The sequence below is a fragment of the Larus michahellis genome, chromosome 5, assembly GCF_964199755.1.
Source record: "Larus michahellis chromosome 5, bLarMic1.1, whole genome shotgun sequence".
NCBI lineage: Eukaryota > Metazoa > Chordata > Aves > Charadriiformes > Laridae > Larus > Larus michahellis.
Window position 1 is genome coordinate 45,137,772 of NC_133900.1, and position 20,391 is coordinate 45,158,162.

General features: G+C 36.8%; 1 protein-coding gene across 20 annotated transcripts in view; it reads right to left on the bottom strand.

Annotated features, from left to right (window-relative positions):
• NEK1 (NIMA related kinase 1) overlaps positions 1 to 20,391 on the bottom strand; it is a 50,620-nt gene that overhangs the window by 12,624 nt on the left and 17,605 nt on the right. For 3 of the 20 annotated variants that reach the window (XM_074586964.1, XM_074586981.1, XM_074586963.1), the window contains 14 exons: positions 19,839 to 19,892; positions 19,650 to 19,697; positions 19,483 to 19,557; positions 16,198 to 16,376; positions 15,984 to 16,115; positions 12,532 to 12,634; positions 10,291 to 10,374; positions 9,652 to 9,735; positions 6,061 to 6,138; positions 5,099 to 5,194; positions 4,392 to 4,565; positions 2,558 to 2,623; positions 2,233 to 2,467; positions 990 to 1,142 (listed from right to left, as the gene is read on the bottom strand). In XM_074586964.1, the coding sequence (XP_074443065.1) occupies positions 990 to 1,142; positions 2,233 to 2,467; positions 2,558 to 2,623; positions 4,392 to 4,565; positions 5,099 to 5,194; positions 6,061 to 6,138; positions 9,652 to 9,735; positions 10,291 to 10,374; positions 12,532 to 12,634; positions 15,984 to 16,115; positions 16,198 to 16,376; positions 19,483 to 19,557; positions 19,650 to 19,697; positions 19,839 to 19,892 (1,561 nt within the window). Of the gene's footprint in view, positions 1 to 989; positions 1,143 to 2,232; positions 2,468 to 2,557; positions 2,624 to 4,391; positions 4,566 to 5,098; positions 5,195 to 6,060; positions 6,139 to 9,651; positions 9,736 to 10,290; positions 10,375 to 12,531; positions 12,635 to 15,983; positions 16,116 to 16,197; positions 16,377 to 19,482; positions 19,558 to 19,649; positions 19,698 to 19,838; positions 19,893 to 20,144; positions 20,205 to 20,391 lie in introns of all 20 variants that reach the window. The other 17 variants (XM_074586962.1, XM_074586961.1, XM_074586976.1 and 14 more) reach the window with 15 other exon arrangements.

Sequence of the window (20,391 nt, forward strand, 5' to 3'; positions counted from 1 at the left end):
TGAAGAGGAAAGCTAGAATGTTAAAATTTGAATTTTACTTGCTACGTTACTTGACCCACTTAGCGGACAAGGGAAAGGCTGTGGATGTTCTGTACTTAGTCTTCGGTAAAGCCTTTGACACTGTTTCTCACAGCATTCTCCTGAAGACACTGGCTGCTCATGGCTCGGACAGGGGTACTCTTTGCTGGATAAAAGCTGTCTGGATGGCTGGGCCCAAAGAGTTGCGGTCAACGGAGTTAACTCTAGCTGGCTGCTGGTCAAAAATGATGTTCCCCAGGGCTCAGTACTGGGGTCGGTTCTCTTTAATATCTTTATCAATGATCTGGATGAGGGGATTGAGTGCACCCTCAGTAAGTTTGCAGATGACACCAAGTTGTGTGGGAGTGTTGATCTGTTTGAGGGTACGAAGGGTCTACAGAGGGACCTGGACAGGCTGGATCAGTGGGCTGAGGTATGAGGTTGTCATGGTTTGGGTCACATTGGCCAATGACAAGATGACAGAAGCTCCCCCCATCTCCCTTGCTCCAAGAAGAGGAAGAAGAGAGATAAAGAGATTTATGAGTTTAGAAATACTAAACTACTTTAATGAAATATTAATAATAAAATAAAAAGGAAATAATGAAATAGATGCTATACACATATATAAAACTGTATGAAGTTCCTGGGAAGATGACAGTGGCAGGCACTGGGGACGTCCCAGATTGGATTCAGCAATGGATGGGAACTGGATTTCAGATAATAGACAGGGTCCTCCTCAGACATCAATCATTGAAGAGACAGAGCCACGGAAGAACCAGCCGTTGAAGAAGAGACTGACCCTTTGGATCCCTCAGCTTGCATTGACATTTAGAATGAGGCAATGCCCAGAAGCAGAAAGCAAGAGTAAGGATAGAATATGCTTTTATGACTTCAAAATTAGTTTTAGTAGACAAACTAGCGATCTGGCACATCCTGCGCTTGCAGTGCAGATAACTGCCAGCTGTGCTTACCATTTATTACATCTAGATCCTCAAGTAGGTCAGTTTGCAGCTGCAATTCTGCTTCTCCTAGGATCTTCAGGACTGAATCAGTAGGGCTTTTGCCCCAGACTTTCCTGTGGGGTTCCCCAATATCTTTTTTAATTACTTCCCCAAGAGTTTGTCCTGTCGGAACACAAACACAAATACAGAAACTTTTAGAAATAAGAAACTTTTATTCACTTTCTACATAATGAACAACCTCCACAAAACTAAATACCACAAAGCCAGACTCATGCCACCTCATCCCAAGTCAGACAGACTAAAGACTGTCCTCGAAAGTCTAGAGTTTTGCTTCTGCCAATTCCATTTAATAACAGGAGTTATTCAATGCCAGTTAACATCTGCAACTTAATAGCAGCAGATCTTTTCAGCAATTCAGGCATTCCAGAAGAAAACAGTATGATAAAAGTTTAAAACTGGCATGAGACGGTCTTAACTTTACCTGAAATGGGAAACTAGACAGTCTCTTGTCCTGACATCCTTTGAGATTTCTCTGTTATTTCTCCTTCCAAGGAAAACAGAGGATATAAAAAGCAACAAAGAAAAATAGAGCAAAAGAAGAAGTTTCTTGATCTTTAACATCCTAGCCGTGTAAAACCACTGTGCTATGAAGTAAGTCTGTCACATTTTCAAATTATTTCTACAGTGTGAAACAGACCCTTAATAAGACACACTAAAACCAGGAAAAGGTCTTCCACCCAAAAGACCAGAGAAGGCAAACAGAAAATCTGAAGAGACAAGCTTGATTTACAAAAAGAAAAAAGCTAAGACTGATGAAGGGCATAATAGAAGCAACAGATACAAATTGAGAAAACCTTCAGGTTTTATTGTTCTACTGATAACATAAAAGGATTCTGAAGTTAAAATATATGAGTTTCTTATTTAAGTGCTTTGTGTTCCTTCTGTTAAATTAGTGCCTATTTAAAAGACACTTACAAAGAAAGCTTAAAGAAAGCAACCATGCATTTAACCAGGTAACTGTTTATTGAAATTAGAAAGTTATTTGTTGAATCTCCTGTAGGCCAATTAATTACTCAGCATGTGTCTTATTCCTTATCCAAGGAAATACATAACCACCGGCTTTTTTTTGGAAGCAGAGGACATGCACTGACTAGTAAGACAATAATAATAAAGAGTACTTGCTTTATAAAAACAGACACTACACAACAGTAAACTGATTTACTAATATCATGGTGACAAAAAAAGTACTTACGGTCTGTTCCAGAGAGAGAATCTTCCATCGATAACTGAGCTAGAGGAACGACCAACTCAGATGCCCCAGATGTCCATTTTTTGCGATCTCCTTGAAGAGGATGGTCACCTTCCTGTTGTTCCCCACCATCTTCAGATTCAGCCAATTCAGGGATATTTTTGCACTCCTTTTTTCCTTTCTCATCTTCTTGAGCTTTAAGATTTTGATTTAATCTTCTCAGTATTTCTCGTTTACTCTGAAATAAGGGTCAACATATATAACTTAAAATAGCACCCTCCTTAAACGGAAAAGAAAACTAAATCAAACTGAATACAATTTTACATACTTGCATTGCAAAATCTGGCTTTTTTATTTCCTCCTCAGTTTCCTGGATAGCGGTTACATTTTCATCCTTTAAGTCCAAGAAGCATGAAATACAATGTAGAAGAACACGTCAGAGAAAAATAATCTTGAGAATATTAATAGACATAATAGTGAAAAAATCACCTCTAAAACATTTTCATTGACAACTGCAGATAAACTGAGACAGAATATATGACACTTCTGTATTTATGGGGCTTCCCAAAGACAGAATTTCAAGGGCAGCTTCAGTCTTTGAACCATTCGCTATCTGAAAGTGGTGAGTGAATGAAACAGCCTCAGTTTAAGCAGACAGGTGAAAATTCAGAGCATGAACATGTAGAGATAAAGCTAGACAGGACCTCTACAGCAAAATGCCACCAAATTCCAATGCTAGAAATGAGTAATTCTATGAGGGAACAAAAAAAGTGGCAAAGACGGAGTCAAGGAGCACCTGTAAAGAAAAGCAGAAGGGAGACGAGACAACTTCAGTGATTACAACATACATAATGTCAAGTCACTAAAGAAAACAGTAGTTCCATGATATCTGAAAATGTATGGGAAAGCCTGCCCAGATTAAGTTGACTGAGACTAGGCAGATATTCGTTTGTGTGGTGCGTTCTTTGGGAACACATTCTGCATTGTTCTAATCTGCCTCAATTACAGGAGCAATGAGATTTCAACTACTACATAAAACCTACCAGGCTTCCAAAAGCAAATTCATTTAGAAAGTACATTTACTCTTCAAAATTATAAAGTAGTAAATACGTAAAATAATAAAACTAAAAATTGAAGGCAAAATGTAGAAATTATAATCTTTGTGTACAAGGCTTGTCTTCTCCAATTGCTCTATGTGCTAATTTTCAGTCAGTTATAGTCACCATCTTGCATTACTGTAAGACAAACTACTCGCGTGGAAAAAAAATTTGCTAATAATTTAAGTATTTGTCAAAACATGATTTACTTATTTTTCCAGCTATCAGCTGACATCTTTTAGTGTATTACATTTTCTATACACTATTTAGCACTAAGTTTCACTATATTCCCATAGTCATAGCCTTCAGGGTTGTATACAGTATATAACCTCACGCTACACTGAAATCTAGAAATAGGTTAGGTAAAAACCCCAAAAGTTAGCATTCAAATTAACAAAGACTGTTAAAAAGCTCAAATGCTACCAATGCCCACTTGTATGCTCAGTTTCACAATTGTTACTTAAATCAAATGGTGGTAGTTGAGATAAATGTGTAAGCATTTACAATATCAGAACCTCAGATCACAGAAAACGGAAATTAGAAAGTCTCTAATACTGTTTTAGACAACAAGAAACAACACTACCAGTTTCAGGTCTCAAACTTTATATTTTGTGTTATAATCAGCATATACTTTCAAACTCACTGAAAACAAGGATTAATATAAAGTAGTCCTATCATTCAAAATTTATTTTCTCACTTCCACCAGGTTACAAACTTGATGACTCCCCTCTTTAAGAGGCTGATGAAAGTGCTGGTTAGCTGATGTCATCTTCCACTAGTCATTACTACCTTGATTACAACTGAAATTGCACCCTAGGGTTCATCATAAATAAGCCATTTTGTTCAAAACCAACTGAATTTGAGTTTCAGCGCACAGATGTATTTCAACAGTTTCCAAGTTTTGTGGTTTTTTTTACTTTTTTTTTTTTCTTTCACTGATTAGAAGCAACAAGTATCCTCACCGATTCTTTTTCTACCTAATCTATAACATTCTTCTAAAAATTCTTTTTCAAATCGGTTTGGTTTTTTCACCACTAATTTTACGCTCTTCACAAAAGTACCTACCACACCCACTTCCTTCAAAGCAGAAGTCATGGAGATGACTGGTGTACCAGGCTTCACTGGAAGTTGTGGCTTAGGAAGAGCCGCTCCAAGCTCTTGTAGTCCATGCACAGGACTGTGTTCTGTAGCTCCCACATGAAAAGGCACATTAGGATTCTTTACCCCTTTCGCTATCAGCTGCATAGATTCAATTAAAAATTTTAAATCAATAAATTAGCTTCAAGACTTCTCACATTAAACAGAGTATTATAAAATAGGCTCATGTAAACCTTAAAAAAGGACAATAATGCCCTACTTTTCATACAAAAACAACTGACAACTGCACATGTAAATGATTTCCAGTTTATCAGTTGCACAACATCCTGGGTTTTGTAGTGGTATTTTACCAGTTGGACTTGTCACTGCACAGCACACAGTAGCAAAAGAAGATTAAGTATACATTTCTAAGTTACAGATTGTTAATAAAATGCTTAAGGTAATCCTAATGATTCTTAGGGTTGATGTTCTTAAATTCTTGAACCAAATTCTTCATTCAAGTATACCCAAGATTAGGCTTCTAATGAGGGAATTCTGACTGACAGATGCTCTCCTCCATTTCAGAAGATAAACTAATTATCTAAGCTTGAAAAAAAAAAATCACAGTATAAGATTTTAGTTACACAGAGATATGGCACTATATACTTTGACTGCATGTAACAAGATTTTCTTACATGTTCTTCCCAGGCTCTCTTCTCTCTTTCATATGCTTCCTTTCTCTTTCGCTCTAACTGTTCTTTCAGAACTGCAGCTCGAGCATTTGCTTGGGCCTGTAGTAAACAAACAAGCAAAAAAAGACCAACTTAAAACCATAAAAAGCATTAGTACCCCATTCCATGGAATGTTTTTAAAATAGAAATAGATCATCTTGCTTTCTCTCACTTATTACTGTATAGACTGTGAATGAAGGACTCCACTGACAGATCAAAATCACCACACAAGTATAACAACTGATCCTCTATGTTGAAATAATGGCAACTCCTAAAAATTTAATTACAATTCTTGACTTGCATGGTTATACTTTTAGTGTACATAGTCATATTAAACATAAAATTATAATCTCTACTTAAAATTAGTTTTAAAGCCAAATGCATTAATCAAAATATTAAATATTCAGTTTAAACTTTACATACTCAACATAAACACAAAAAGCTTCTGGTTAGCTACAATAGATAAGATAGCAAGTATTACCCTACTTATTCTATGTATTGTACGGTAGAGATAGTTATTGATAGAAGACCACCACAGGGAATAAAGTGCCAATCAAACACTGGATTTCTGTGAAACACATTTGTTTTAAATGTACTTCGTCACACAGGTATATAGCTCACCTTCCAATCCCTATGGAGCCCATGTAAGCACACTCACAGAAGAGGTTTTGCCCTCCTTTATTCTTTGAATTAAAGTTGTTGTTATTTAAGGTATGTCTTCCTTTCCCTTTCAGTATCAAAATACAATTTTAGTTATACCAAATTGCCTTTAGGACTAAAGCTAACCTAGAGAAAAATCTCAAGGGCAGGGATGGAAAAAATCCTTGACTTACTATGCTAGGTCATAACATATTTAAATGTACTGAGATGAAACAGTGAACAAATGTGAAAACAGTAAGTTCCATCCCCTCCATCCCCACAATTACCTTCTGCGCTTCTATCTTTTTCCGTTTCAGTTCCGCTTCCTCACTTGATTCTTGTCCATCAGAACTGGCAGCTTCATTCTGCAAAGTAAATGATAATTCTTTGAGGACTTTAATTCATGTATTTAAAAGCTGCGTGATATTAAATGACTACACAGATCATTTAGACTGACTGTATGACTAACACAGGTTACAATTTCACTAGGTAACTCCTGACTCAAATGCAATGGCCACTTGGAATGAACTTAATCTTTGAGATTTGTGGGGGTTTTTTGATTATTTCGTTGGTTTTGTGGGCATGTTTTCATTTTAAGAGACATGAAGCTTTTACAGGCGAGGAAGAAAGTAATGTGCCTACTGTTGCCAAGGAAGTGACCTAACGATGCTGGGCTCTCACCTGCCATCCCTCATCACCGTTGCACGCTCTGCAGGTAAGTTATACAAGAAAGGTTTGAAGCTCTGGAATTCCAGTTTCTTCCACTGCATGTGTTCCAGGGAAGGCAGAATTAATTCATTCTCACTTAATTCATTAATTCTCAATTGATTCATTAATTAATTCTACTTCACTCACAGGTGAGGTAGAAAATGGTAACAAGTAAGAATATATGAGGTCTGTCTCAGAAATCCCTCTTACTTCCTTCCGTGGCCTCTGCATATTCTAATTTACAGAACACACTGACAGAGTTACACAAAAAAAGTTGTGAAAGGAACCTTTTATTGTTCATTACCAATTTGTGCAGACCTTTTATTTTAAAAAATACCAAACTATTCAGAAGGCCTATTTAATAGGCTTCTTGCAGTATAAGAAAAAGAGTATTATTAGAAATAATTTGGGAAAACACAAGCAAGAATTTTAGGTAAATTTTTAAGTGAAATTAAAAAGAAATAAGGTCATGCCCACCTTGGCTTCAGTCAGCTAACAGGAAAAAAAGATGACTGGAAAGAATGCTGGAGGTAGAAAAACTTCAGAAAAATAATCTGGCACTTTTCACAGGCAAAGGAATGAATACATATATTAATCTATTGTATATAAAATAGGATACTATGCGGTATAGTATACTATGCAGTAGCAATAGATATAAAATTGTTAATCAACATAAGGAAGTAAACATAGATATGACAAGATTTCATCTGAGATGGTGTTGCTCTAGAAGTGAGCCTCCTTGCATCCAGGTTTGCATCTGCAGGTCATCAAGAAAAAGCTTCTTAAACTTGGTCTCTGAATTCTGAAAATTAGTTTAGGCCTACTTCCTGGAAAGATAATCTATTCTCTGTTCCTGAGGGCGGCATACCTTTTGGGACATACAACACTACCACAGGTAAGGTTCAGCTATTGGGAAAGGAAGTAAGGTTCCTGATAATCCTAATAACCCATACAGATAATCAATGCCATGGTCACACTTACAGTACTTTTGTTTGATTTTACTAGCAAAATCAGCCTTGGCCTCCAGAGAACAGGTTTCTGGAGAGTACCTTTACTTCTGCAGTTAACCACACTGCAGGTAGAGTGTGGCTGCTCCTGATTTTGACAAAAAGCGTTGCAGCTGCTCAGTGAAAAAAAATGAAAGAAATTGTGCAGTACAGCAATGGCTCTATGCTGGTAACATTTTCGCACTGTCGTCAGTATTCTAAGTGTATTCATGAGCCACAGTAAGATTTCATAGGCCTGTGTATAGAGATGACTAGCCCCACTGCAACAGTTTTGAAGCAGAGGACACAGAGTTACAAGTGAAACTAGCACCCAATGCAATTAAGACAGCATGTGCTTATGGTGCATTAACTAAGCATTTTATGCAAGTCAGCTCTAGTGATAACTTCACTGACCAGCCTCTACAGTAACTTTATAGACTCACAAGATCTTGATTTTCCTCTTGCTCCTTAAGACAAACTTAGGAGAACAGCCCATGTTGATTGATCCCTTTGCCACTCACACATCTTACAAAGTTTGCATAGTCTCCTCAGGTAGAAACATAAATAACTTTTGCTCTGTCCAGAACAAGGGGCAAGTGAGTCCAGAGGAGGGTCATGAAGATGCTCAGAGGGCTGGAGCATCTCTCCTATGAAGACAGACTGAGAGAGTTGGGGTTGTTCAGCCTGGAGATGAGAAGGCTCCAGGAAGACCTTATAGCGGCCTTCCAGAACCTAAAAGGGGCCTACAGGAAAGATAGGGAGGGACTCTTTATCAGGGAGTGTAGTATTGGGCAAGGGGTAACAGTTTTAAACCGAAAGAGGGGAAATTTAGATTAGTTATTAGGAAGAAGGTCTTTACTATGAGGGTGGTGAAGCACTGGAACAGGTTGCCCAGGGAAGCTATGAATGCCCCATCCCTGGAAGTGTTCAAGGCCAGGCTGGATGGGGCTTTGAGCAGCCTGGTCTAGTGGGAGGTGTCCCTGCCCATGGCAGGGGGGTTGGAACTAGATGATCGTTAAGGTCCCTTCCAACTCTAACCATTCTATGATCATTCATTTCAGATTTAAAAAGGCACAGGTTCCTCTTCAGTGCACTGAAGTTTTGCATCTCAATCAAGGGATTGAATTTGGCTCTCTTGCATCTCAACAGTGAGATGCACTCAAGGTCAAAGAAAATAGACAAAACAATTCAGAAGAAGTCACTAATACAGGGGGGGAAAAAAAATAGAGTATTTTAGTATTAAAGAAAACCAACCCCCAAAACCTAGAGCAATGCAGAACTCTCTCTAGTTGGGACAGTGGTCCAAAGAAACTGATTGGTACTAGGCATGCTCTTGCCTCATATGTCCACTAAATATAGATAAGATGCATGAAAGCACTTAATATGGGTGCTTGACGGTACGGGTAAGGCAGGAACATTTCTCTAGTTTTAAATCACAAAGTACAATGTGAATCTATAAGGAGATGATCACTTGATGAAACCCAAACCACTCTATTAAGACAAATGGACAGGAAGGGGAAGAGCAGACAGGAGTACAAGATCACACAGTAAATTAATGAGAAGATGGAAACAACTCAAACCACATTTACTACATAGATTACCTCAAAAATGAAACTTTTTTTAAACAAGTAAATGGATAGCTTCCAAGGGTGCCTTGGATTATTCATTTGACATCTTAAGTGTTCATTCTGAATTAACTTTATGAACATTTTTTTGTTGTTGTATTACGAACATATTTTGGAAAAGCGATGTTTTTAAAAAGGTGTAATGATTAAATTGAGCTCATGCCAAGAATTTCTAACTTTATTACACACCTACAGAACATATGAAAAGAATTGCTTCATATGTACTCTGTGTAAGCATTGTCAAAGAGTGGCTTCTGGAGAAGTTTCTATAACTAAAAACAAATAAATATAAACAGGTAACCTTATGTTGTCCTGTTTTTAAAACATTGTTAGTTCACAGGCACTGAAGGTGCATCCCCACACTGAAATAACAAACAGATTTTGCATATTCTAGAAGAAGAGATGGAAGTACACTAACTGTGGAACAGAATTAAATGTCAAAAAAATATGTCTATATATAAATCTGCCTATGAGAAAAGTCTTCCCGCAGGGATAGGGATAAAAGAATACATCTCACAGCAAACTTCCAGAAGTATTTAAAATTATTTTTCAAACCAACCTTCTCTCCACGAAGTTTTGCTCTAATCTGTTGACGTTCATTAAAGTTTTGTAGCCGGATCTGTCTTAATCTTGCCAAATACTCCTAAGGCAAAGAAAGGAAGTAAGTGTCAGTTATACTGAAACTGTCTCCAGCACAGTTAAAGTACATAAGATTCCATAAAAAAAATTAAGACGGGGAAAAAAAAAAAGAAAAAACCACCACACTATTACTATCACCCTATTAGCATTTACTAATCTCCAGAAAAACTCTCATCTAATGAAAATAAAGAAAACTGTAACATATGTTCCCCAGTATTAAGCTATCATTACATTTTTATATCACTGAAGGCTAGGAATGGTTATATTTGTCACAACAGGATTAAAATACCCAGAGTCATATCTGTTTGTATGCACATTCAGGAACCTCTCTGAGACAGACTGAAGTAGACAACTATTATTTTGATTTAAAAAAAAAAAAAACCACAACCACAAACACAACCAAACTCTAGACCTTTATACAGTAAATTATTTCCTAGTAATTTATAAAGTCCTTTTATTTTGTTACAGAGATGAACCATGCAGGGAAGCTAGGCACAGTCAAGGTCAAAACAGTGCTGTTTGTGTGATGAGCGAAGTGGCAAACATGCGTCAAGCATACCTCTTCCTCCTTGTTTCTGGATTTCCTTCCTCTTGCAGAAATGGGCCTGCCTCCATAGATATCTGCCACGTTTTGCAGTGTGCCCTGTTTGCCATTTAATGGTATCAAATTTAAGGTGGCTGGGGTGGTAAAATTATCTGCTTTATCCAATAACTGTTCACTTACAAGAAACCAAATCCATCAATGATCTGCAGTTGTTCTGGAGTTAACCAATAACCCCTTTTCACTTCCATAAAACATGACAGTAGTAACTAAAAATCCTGAGTAGCCAAAGAGAGCGACTAGAGCTTTAAGAACATAGTTGACTTCTCCTTGCAATTCTGATCTTCTCCTGCTATGCCAGAAAGCCTAAATTCAGGTGGTCATAAGTCCTCCATCTGGATTATATACAAGTTGTGGCACAGAGCTGGCATTTCTGCCATTGTTGAACCAAGTCTAAAATAGAAGCGGAATCTTTGTGTGTTCTTAGATTAAGCTTTTTCCACATGATTACTTTTTTTTTTTCTTAAATATACTACAAGTAGCAAAAACTCAAAAACCTAATAAAATACTTCATTCACAATGTATAGCCTTGGTTAGTGTGATCCACTCTGTGTCCTAACTGTCACCAAAAGGATTCAACCTTTAAGGAAGTCCAATACAAAACAGTACAATAATCATTTAACTCCAGGTTTCCTGCTGGGATTAAAATCCAAAACATTTAAATTACTTTGTTCATGACAAGCCTCTGCTGAACAGGCTAAAAATATCTTGATTTGTTAACTCAACATACAATAAAGACAGTAAGTATACATGTAATAGTTACATCGACCTTCTGCCTTATAAATCACAAGCTTGAGTGTGGAAAACAATCAGTAGGTAAATATACCTGTTAAGTTCTTGACAGGGAAGACCAAATCCAAATATTCTGGCTAAATACTCTCTCAGATTGAGCAAGAAATCAGTAACTCAAGGAAATAGCACATTTCTGGACTTCTGTGGTTTAGTGACTGGGGATCAGAGAATAAATTACAGGCACCATCCTGTGGTTAAGAAGTAGCATACCATTCATGAGGACTCCATGAATTCTGGTTTCCGCTTGAGCATTAAGTCATGCAAAATGAAAAGGAATATTTTCCATATTCACCTTTTTAGAAAGTATTTGTCTTTATTTTTAACTTTTTTATGCGTGTTTCTGAGCTTTGCAAAAGCTAACAGGCACTATTCAAGTCATCTCATTCTTCATTCTAGCTTTCAAGTCAGTCTAGGTGTTTTCATCAAACTGATGGACATTTATATCCCTGTTCTTAAACAAGAAACTGGAAGCAAGATTTTTGAGAACTGATTTTCTTTCTGTAGATTGTTAACTTTTACCTTCCAAAGACCAGGACTCAATGCTTTGCAATGCCACACAGCTACAGCAAAGTAGCAAATTAGGTCAGCAGCTGTCTTAAAGAAGAGATGATTGAAAGTATCTCATCAACTCACCTACTGAGTCAAACTTTATATTATCACTTGAAAATTAAAATTGGCAGCAACTATATTTAACAGAAGCTGGGTAAATTAATGCAAGTCATTTGACTTACAGGTCTTTATACAACAAAGACTGCATATTAGTTCATGATTCCTACCAATTTCTCCTTTCAGATTATCATGGTCTGCTGGAAAATAGTCCCACCCCTATATAAGAACTGCTGCCTGCCAGTCAAATCACTTTCCTGCACACATAGAAGGAAGCTACTGAGAACACTGTCCACTAGTTAACCTCTAAAGAGTAAAGGTTTTAGAAACATCAACCTTGACGAAGATAGATGTCTTTATAATACCTTCTAAATAAGCAGAACATGTTTTTGTTAAACACACTACTGTACCTGATCATTAGCTGTTATCAGTTTAATCAAACTTCATTCTATGTTCAAGCTATCGACTAATACAAAAAGTTTAATTTCAACAAAAACTTTAAAGCTATGAACAGAAAACCATGTAAATGAATGTTCTAAAATTCACAATATCACGTTAGACACATGCAAGAAAAGATATTTTCCTTTGTTGATAATTTACAGTCATGAGAGATGTATTGCACAATTCTGTTACATTTTAATAAAATCAATAGCAATATGCAAAAAACCTACCTCCCATTCATTATTTTTTTTTAGTATTTAAAGAAAATATTTAGCCAGCATTTCATGGTTACGATGCTACTTCCAAGATTCATAATGCATGCTGAAACAGTAATAAACATAGGAAGACCAGACTCCATACCATGTGTCCCTCAGCTCGAGCTTTGTTTTCCATAGCCTCTCTCTTCCGTTGCCAGAATTCTTCAACTTGCTTTGCTCTATCTGCAGCTATCCATCCTTTTTGCCTGAGTAATTGCAACACATAGCAAGATAAAAGTCTCTGAAAAACGACACTCAAGCCCCCCCCTCCCACCTTTATTCTAACTAGGACAGACACAAAAAAAAGTAACTTTCTATGAGTAAGGCATCTTCAAAAAATGCCTTTCATCAGCCAAAATACAAGTCAGACTTCCACAAAATGGAGGAAGATAGGCTTAACTAAGTTAAAGGAACAATTTCAAAAAAAAAAAAAAACAAACAAACAAAAAACCCACAAACCAAACCACCATGCTGTCCTTCCAGATCCTGGTCACCAAAACAAAAATGAATGTCAAAACACAATCTTAGTGCAATCATTTCTGGAAATGTCTCAGCTTGTTTTGTTATTGTTATCGTTTGTGAAAAAGACGACCCCTTCAAGGTTACCCTTTAGAGACAAGCAAGACCTCATCACATGAGCCAGTCAGTAAGGTCAATACTGCAGCAGTCTTTCAAGACCGACCTACATTTGGAGTAAGAGCTTCTACCACTTTGATTATCAGTGCAGCACTAGTAGTCTCAGATTGTTCTGGCAACTCCTTTTGGAGTATCTTCAAGGATTTTTGCTTGCTTTTAAAGGGACTGTGAAGGAATTTCCTACCTTAAAAGTAGGAAAGGTATGTATTTTTTCCACATGTTCCACCCCAGGTCAGGGACCTGCTTGGGTAGACAGAAGACCACGTTCAAATTACCGTGCTCAACTGAGCACCTGGGAAGTCTCCTAGCACATACATACGATTATTTTGTAGAAGAACCAATTTCTGACAAATTGGTTAGAAGTGGACTCACAGGAAGCTTTCTATTAAAAAAAAAAAACACACAACCAAAATCTGAGAAATGGTGTAAGATATTATAACAAATGGTAGAATGATGAGGCAATCCCCTTTACAAGGTTTAATTAGCTTCATTTTACTACAGAGTATTGGCAGTCCAATGACAGACAGGAAGAAACTGGCAGAAGCCGATACCAATAACCCATCAGGCTGAGACAGTCAAAGAATCATTCTGCAATACAGGAGCTATTGCTAGTAATTTATAAATGAATTAGCACACTAATTAAACATCCTTGCATCTTATTTTTTCTCTTCTCTCACTGCCCCCCCCAGGCAACAAAGAAATGAAATATTTCCATATGCTACAATTCATTAAGAGGAAGACAGAGATAAAACTACTTTGATACAATAAAACACACACTGTAGCTGCTCTGAAGAGGTAAGATGATCCATGTAGGTGTTACTGGTAGAGAAACAAACACTTGATAATCTTGGTATACACATATTTGACTCACTACAAGATTTTTACTGTAACTGTTCGTTACATGTGAACTCAATTGGTGGATAGTGAAATCTGTCCAAACCTGCGTCATACAGCTGAAGTTTAGCTTACAGTGTTGGAGGAGAGGAGTCTCCCAAGCAAAAAAAACCAAACCAAACCCAAACCTATTTGTCTTAAATCAAATGCACAGGAAAAACTCGTTTCAACTAAATTTTACAAAAATGGTTTTCCCTACTCTAAAGCTGAGTGACTCGTTTTGCTAAAATATTTCAACTAGATTTCTTCTGGGATGCATTTCTGTCCAAGAGACAATTTTTAAAGACTGTTGATGTTGAAAATACTTAGCTTTACATTAGTTGTGCTAGTGTAATCCGAAACATTGCAACTGGAAGATTTTTCAACTTCTTTAACATATGCTCTGAATTACCTATCTTTAAGAAAGTTGCAATTATTTAAATTCTTTGGTCGAGCTAAACATCCTGAATACTTATCTTTATATTTCACCTCCAGCTGAAAAAAAATAAAGTGCAGGAGAGAAACACTGCTAGGCTAGCTACAATAATAAAACTGCTTCCAGATAATAAAGTACAAATACTTATCACTTTTTAAATGCTAAGAAACCACACTTTAATTTAAGGTTAAAGGCAATCCAGTTTATAAATAGAAAAAAAAGTCTACCTATTTTGAAACTTCTGCACAATATTTTGAGTGCTTCCAAGTTCATGTTCTCAAATAATTTGAGAAATATTGAATCAATTTCTCTTCATGATCTCAGTGCTATTCATAATTTGCAGCCCTCTACTATAGTTCCTTGCAATTTGAACACATTTAAAACAGTTTATCCAGGTGTAGCTAAGTATCATTTAATATTGTCAAATGTGCAAGGCAAACAGTGTTTCCTAATCCAGGCAAGATTTGAGGATTGTGGCACTTTGTGCCAAGCACTGAGAATAAATATAGGAGGATGGAAACGTGCACCTACATCATCTGGGAAAAATACACCTTCCAGTACTGGGTTGTACTAGGAGGAATTTTAATTAGCTCACTTCAGGCCAAATTACTACAAAGAAAATAAAATATTCCTTATAGCTTGCAAAATTGTAAACATCAGCATTAAACATGTTATGTTATTGCTGCAAATTTTAAAATAGAAAAAATCTACAAAGACAAAATATATTGTCTTAAAACATAACTGCATAAAATTAGTTTAGAAGAACAAATACTTTTCTCACAGTAACTTCATTTATTTCTACCTTGATGGGATAAGTCATTTGATCTGCAGAAGTTTAAATGATGCATGAGAAATTCTGTCCCTCCTGGAAACTTAGTAATGCTCACGTACTAAACTTCTAGAAAAAAGGTATTTTCCCCATTTACTGCTCAAGAGTGCAGACACAGTTCTTTGGGCAGTATTAACAGATCTGACGGACAGTGAAGTTTTGAAGAAGTTACTTGAAAGAGTGAAATCATTAAGTAAAAGAACAATACTTGTTTACAATCCTTCTATATATAAAATACTCAGTTTATAGTCATTGCAAAGAATAAGCATCACCAAATTAAAAGCTCCACACCATTTTAACACCTGGCATTCGCATCTCGACAAAGAAGGCTCCTGGAAGTTTTCCACTGATTGATAAACAGGAGCTAACGGTTCTGGGAGCATTCTACATCCTTCTACGCTACAGTCCAACACTTAGATGTAGAGAGAGCAGTGAGAATGAGATGACAGGAGAATCTCAGCACGTAACACAAAAAGTGGAACTATGAAAAAAGCAAAGGAGGAGGCTTATCATGTTATCTGCAACTGCATTAAGCCAAGAAGTTTGGCTGAAATCGAGTTTAGTTACAGTTGTTAGTAATCCATTTTTTCCATTATTGGTGAAGCCAAAGTTTCCATTGGTGCTAAAAGAATTGTGGTCTGCGAGGGGCTAACACACAAACAGACAGCACAATACCAATGGATAAAAGTGATTTTGAGACATATCCAACTACTAAATGAAACAAGACACAGAACAAGAATCTAACATGTAGGGACAGATTTATGGATTATCATAGTCCAACCTGTTTGCATTGGCTTGTTTAGACACCTCCTTCAATCTTTTCATTTTTTTCCTAACTGCACCAGCATCAGGTGAATGATGATGACCTGCAGGCCCCTTAGGAACTCCTGGACGTATTCCAGGTGGAATTCCTCTGTAGATAAATATGTACAGTAACTTTCATTACTTTCATCTAAAGCAGACCACACACAATTTCTAATGGAAGGTAGCCATACCTTTCAACAACTTCTCGGCCTTGTACTTTCACCCTCAATTTGGCTTCCCTCTCTTCAGCTACTCTAATGTTTTCCTTTTGCTGTTGCATCTGGTCAAAAATAGCATGATAGTGTTCATATTGTCCTCTGGAAGACACAGGAAAAGCACCAACACCACCTCCACCGCCATAATATGGTGCCTGGAAATCAGAAGAGGTAGGGTAGAAATCTCAAACAGTGGTTTTAACAAGACCTTCCAATTTTCACCTCTTCAGTAGAATAAAAGTGTTAATATGTCCTGCAACAATTTTGAATTGGTCCTAGTTTTGCTCCTGGCATGCCCCGATTTTAAGAAGCTACAAGACAGAAAAATTAAAAACTTATTTTTCTGTTAGCACTCCAGAATAACACAGTGTTTTACCTCCCTCTGATAATAGTCTGGTTATACATGAGACATCTGTGTCACATTTTGGAAGTCATTGGTAACAAATCCATTGGAGTGTAATTGGAGACAGATGTTCTACACAGCAGAAATCAAAGTTTTAGCACAATAGCTAGAAGTTATATAGTACTAACTGAAGTACTAATGAGTGATTTGTAGCCAAACACCCATTTTTTTCCATGAAGCTGAAAACAGTTAAGCACACTTCTGAGGTTGATGAATGGTATTAGGTGCAGATTTATCTGAGAATCCCCATAGTTACCAACCTGTAATTTGGTTTCATCACCAGAATTGAGATGCTTCCCTACTAAAGCTCAGGTCAGCACAGCATCTACAACATGCTACTGCTTTATGCGAAGTTATCTTTGTCATTCTCAAAGAATTAGAATTCCCACACCAGAGTTCATGTGAAAATAATAATAAAAAAATAAAATGTTGCAAGCAGCTGTGTACAGTAGTAGCCAAGGATGGATGCAGAAAATGTGAAACTGGCAAAACAAGGTTAAGGTTGTCAGCACATGCATAAAAACATTCCCTTTCTCCCTGGCGGAAGCAGTCAAATAGCCCATGGTAGTGAAGCTATGGAACCTGTTTTAACAATAGTGTCAATGTTCCTTCCAGAGTGGTCTAAGTATTTCAAGTAAATTCAAAGAGGTCAGTGCAGATGTGACAGGTTTAAGATTGCCTACTTAGAATTTCTTGAACAGATTATATTTGACAATAGAATTTAGCTCACGTTGAGTTTCAGTTGCTTATCACCCATCAATAGCTCCTCATAATCCATATGATGCAGTACTAACTGAAAGATTATCCAGGCATTCAAATAAATATGTAAGTATACTGTTCATCTGAATAAAGATAATTTACAAGACTATAGTTTCTACAAATAGAATGCTAAGTCTGGCTTTAGGCACTATTCAAGGTTTCACCTATCAGAGCTCACTTTTGAAAAAGGATTATCTAAAGAAATAGTATGATCAATCTCTAGGCAAATGCTATGAAGCAGGTGCTCATCAATAGTCTGCAGAACAGTTACAGCCCCTGCTACAAACCCAAAACCAAAGCCAAATCCTTGCCACCTCTTTTCCCTACCTTTCCTCAGAAACAGGTGCCAGCAACCAACCCCAAAAGACAACAGGAGGAGAAAAATCATGCAGTGCATGACCCTGCTGTGCCTTCTTAAGATACTACATGGCTTGCATTATTGGAAAGCTTGAACAACGCTATTCAACAGCATCGTCAGGGAGTTGCTGGATACACTGCTTTCATTTTGGAGAAAGGAAAAGGATAATGAAGTCAAGAACACTGTAATAGTAAATGGAAACCTGGAGTGATGATAATCTAGCAACCTGCAGTAAGATTTTTACTAAACTATCCAGTGTGGAGAAGCCATTTCAATGAATTTTAAAGCATGCTTACCACAACATTTTACACCAGTGACACTTACTGAAAATATACACAGACACTGAACCTCTTTTCCTAGATGACTGAGAATATTGATAACAATGCGGCTGTAGCTACAACAGAACACTTTATATGTTTGCAGTGTCTAAGGACCTTGCAATAAAATTCTCAAAGTTAACCAGAAACATGACTGTTTTCAGGAATATATATAGCTCTGGTCCAAACGTGACGATGCTGATATATCATGTTGTATGGAAGCTTGCATTGGTGCCTGCCAGTTTCATCTTGAGAGAGAGAGAGAGAGAGAGAGAGAGAGAGAGAGAAGAACAGCATAGGAACGAAATTATGTTTTTTGATTTTTCCATTAAATCAGTACCTGGTAGTTTTTAAAGTCTGCTACGCTTAAGTTTTTCTTATTTAAGCTCTACTTACATGATGTGTGGCGCACATGAAAGATGATGTCTATTTTGAAATAACATACTTGATAAGCAGCTACTGAAACCTGGTCAAGTGCTTGTGTATTCCTCATACTCTTGTACAAGGAACAGAAGATAAAACCTCCATTCATTTTGGCTCTACTACTCTGTCAGTACCCTAGTAAACCCTAACTAAAACCCTACTAAATGTGTTTAGGCCAATTATTTTTGTAAGACTTACTACCACCAGAACAAACAGCTGTGCTTTAATCCATTTTCCATGGTCAAATAGATTTACACCACAGCAATACTTAAAACTCCTCCAGTGGCTCAGTCTGATTAAAGTACTCACAGCTTTATATTCAAATAACTTCACAAGACTACTTTCCAGAACAGTTGTTTCCATGGAACTATGACACACACAAACAGGCAAAAAGAAACTCTCATAGGAATCAGACTAAATTATGTAATTAAATTATGCAAGAACTGAATGGCTAAAGAGATTACTGCTTTCAGAAAAAAATAATTAGATTTACTCAGGATTTTTCACTCCCCTCCTGATATTATATATCAGTACATATAAACATGACCATTTACGTTGCTATATAACAAAGAATGCTTAGAAGTAAGTGTTCAATACTGGGGAAGAGGGCCATTATCATAATATGAGAGCCTGGAAAAAGATTTCAACAAAAGAATTGAAGAACAAACTTGAATGTGGAAAAAGCTGTTCATGCATAGATTCAGCACAGGAAAAGTAGCAAAAGCAGGAGTGGCAAAAAAAAGAAAGTGGTGCATGAAAACCATCACTGGCAGAAAGAGATTCAGAAATTTAGTAAGTACTAAAAATGAAAATTGCACGTGACCTCCAAAAAGCCAGGGAAGAGTGTGTTATAAAGTTTTTCTTAAATTAACCATAGATTAATAATGGGCAGCCCCAAGAGTTGACATCCAAGAGCAGATCTTTCTGAAAAGAGAAGACCACACCAGATAACCAAAGGTGGGGGGAACAGACTACACCACATTTCTGCATCTGCTGCCAACCTTAACATCACCACTTCCACCTGAACCAAGCACATTCCTCCATCCTTGTTCCCTGGCTCTGTTTATTCGTTCCATCTGAAGGAGAAAACAATACAGGAAAACATAATTCAAGGAATCACTATGTAAAAACTGAACTTCACTATTAACACATTTTAAACATATTTTACCCTTTCTTTTTCCAATCTTCTCATTTCATCTGCCTTCAGCAAACTGATCTGCAATGTGCAAGGATTAAACATGTTTAGTAACTGGAAAATTAAACTGTTCTATATTCTTATGCAACATGTAACACACCACAAGCTATTTCATTAAAATTACTATGGGTGGAAAAAAAAAGTCTCGAGAATCTTGTCTACCTGGTCTCTCTGGCGTTTTTCAGGCAATTCTAACCTTTTCTTTTTTGAAGGTTCCTGAAAAATAAGCATATAATTTAGTATTTATTACTAAGCCGTTATTCTGTCAAGTCTCTGTCAAGACAGCTTAGTGCTCCAATTGCTGGTGTGTGTCCACAAAGATTAAAAAAAATTTTTTTTTAAAAATCACTGTTACATAACGTTTGGGAAAAGAGATAAGGAGGAAAGGTTTGAAGGTTTTATTTTGTCATTCTTGCTCTGGACTTAGCTTTTGCTTAGTTTGAAAATTAACAGATGATTTCATGATACCTCAAACATTTTCCTCCTTTCTTCTCCTGGATTCATTTTCTTCACTGGAGTGGGAAAGGCCTGGATAAAAGGTGAAACTTCAAATTAGATAGCACGATGCCAGAATGAGAGAAAAATTCTAATCAGAAAAAAAAATTCCTAAATCCACAGCTTAGTAGATGCAAAATGGGGTTTAAAATAATTAATTTTTCAGGAGATTTAAAATGAAAAGGACGAGAATCTAAGGGGTAAATGCTGCAGTACTCGC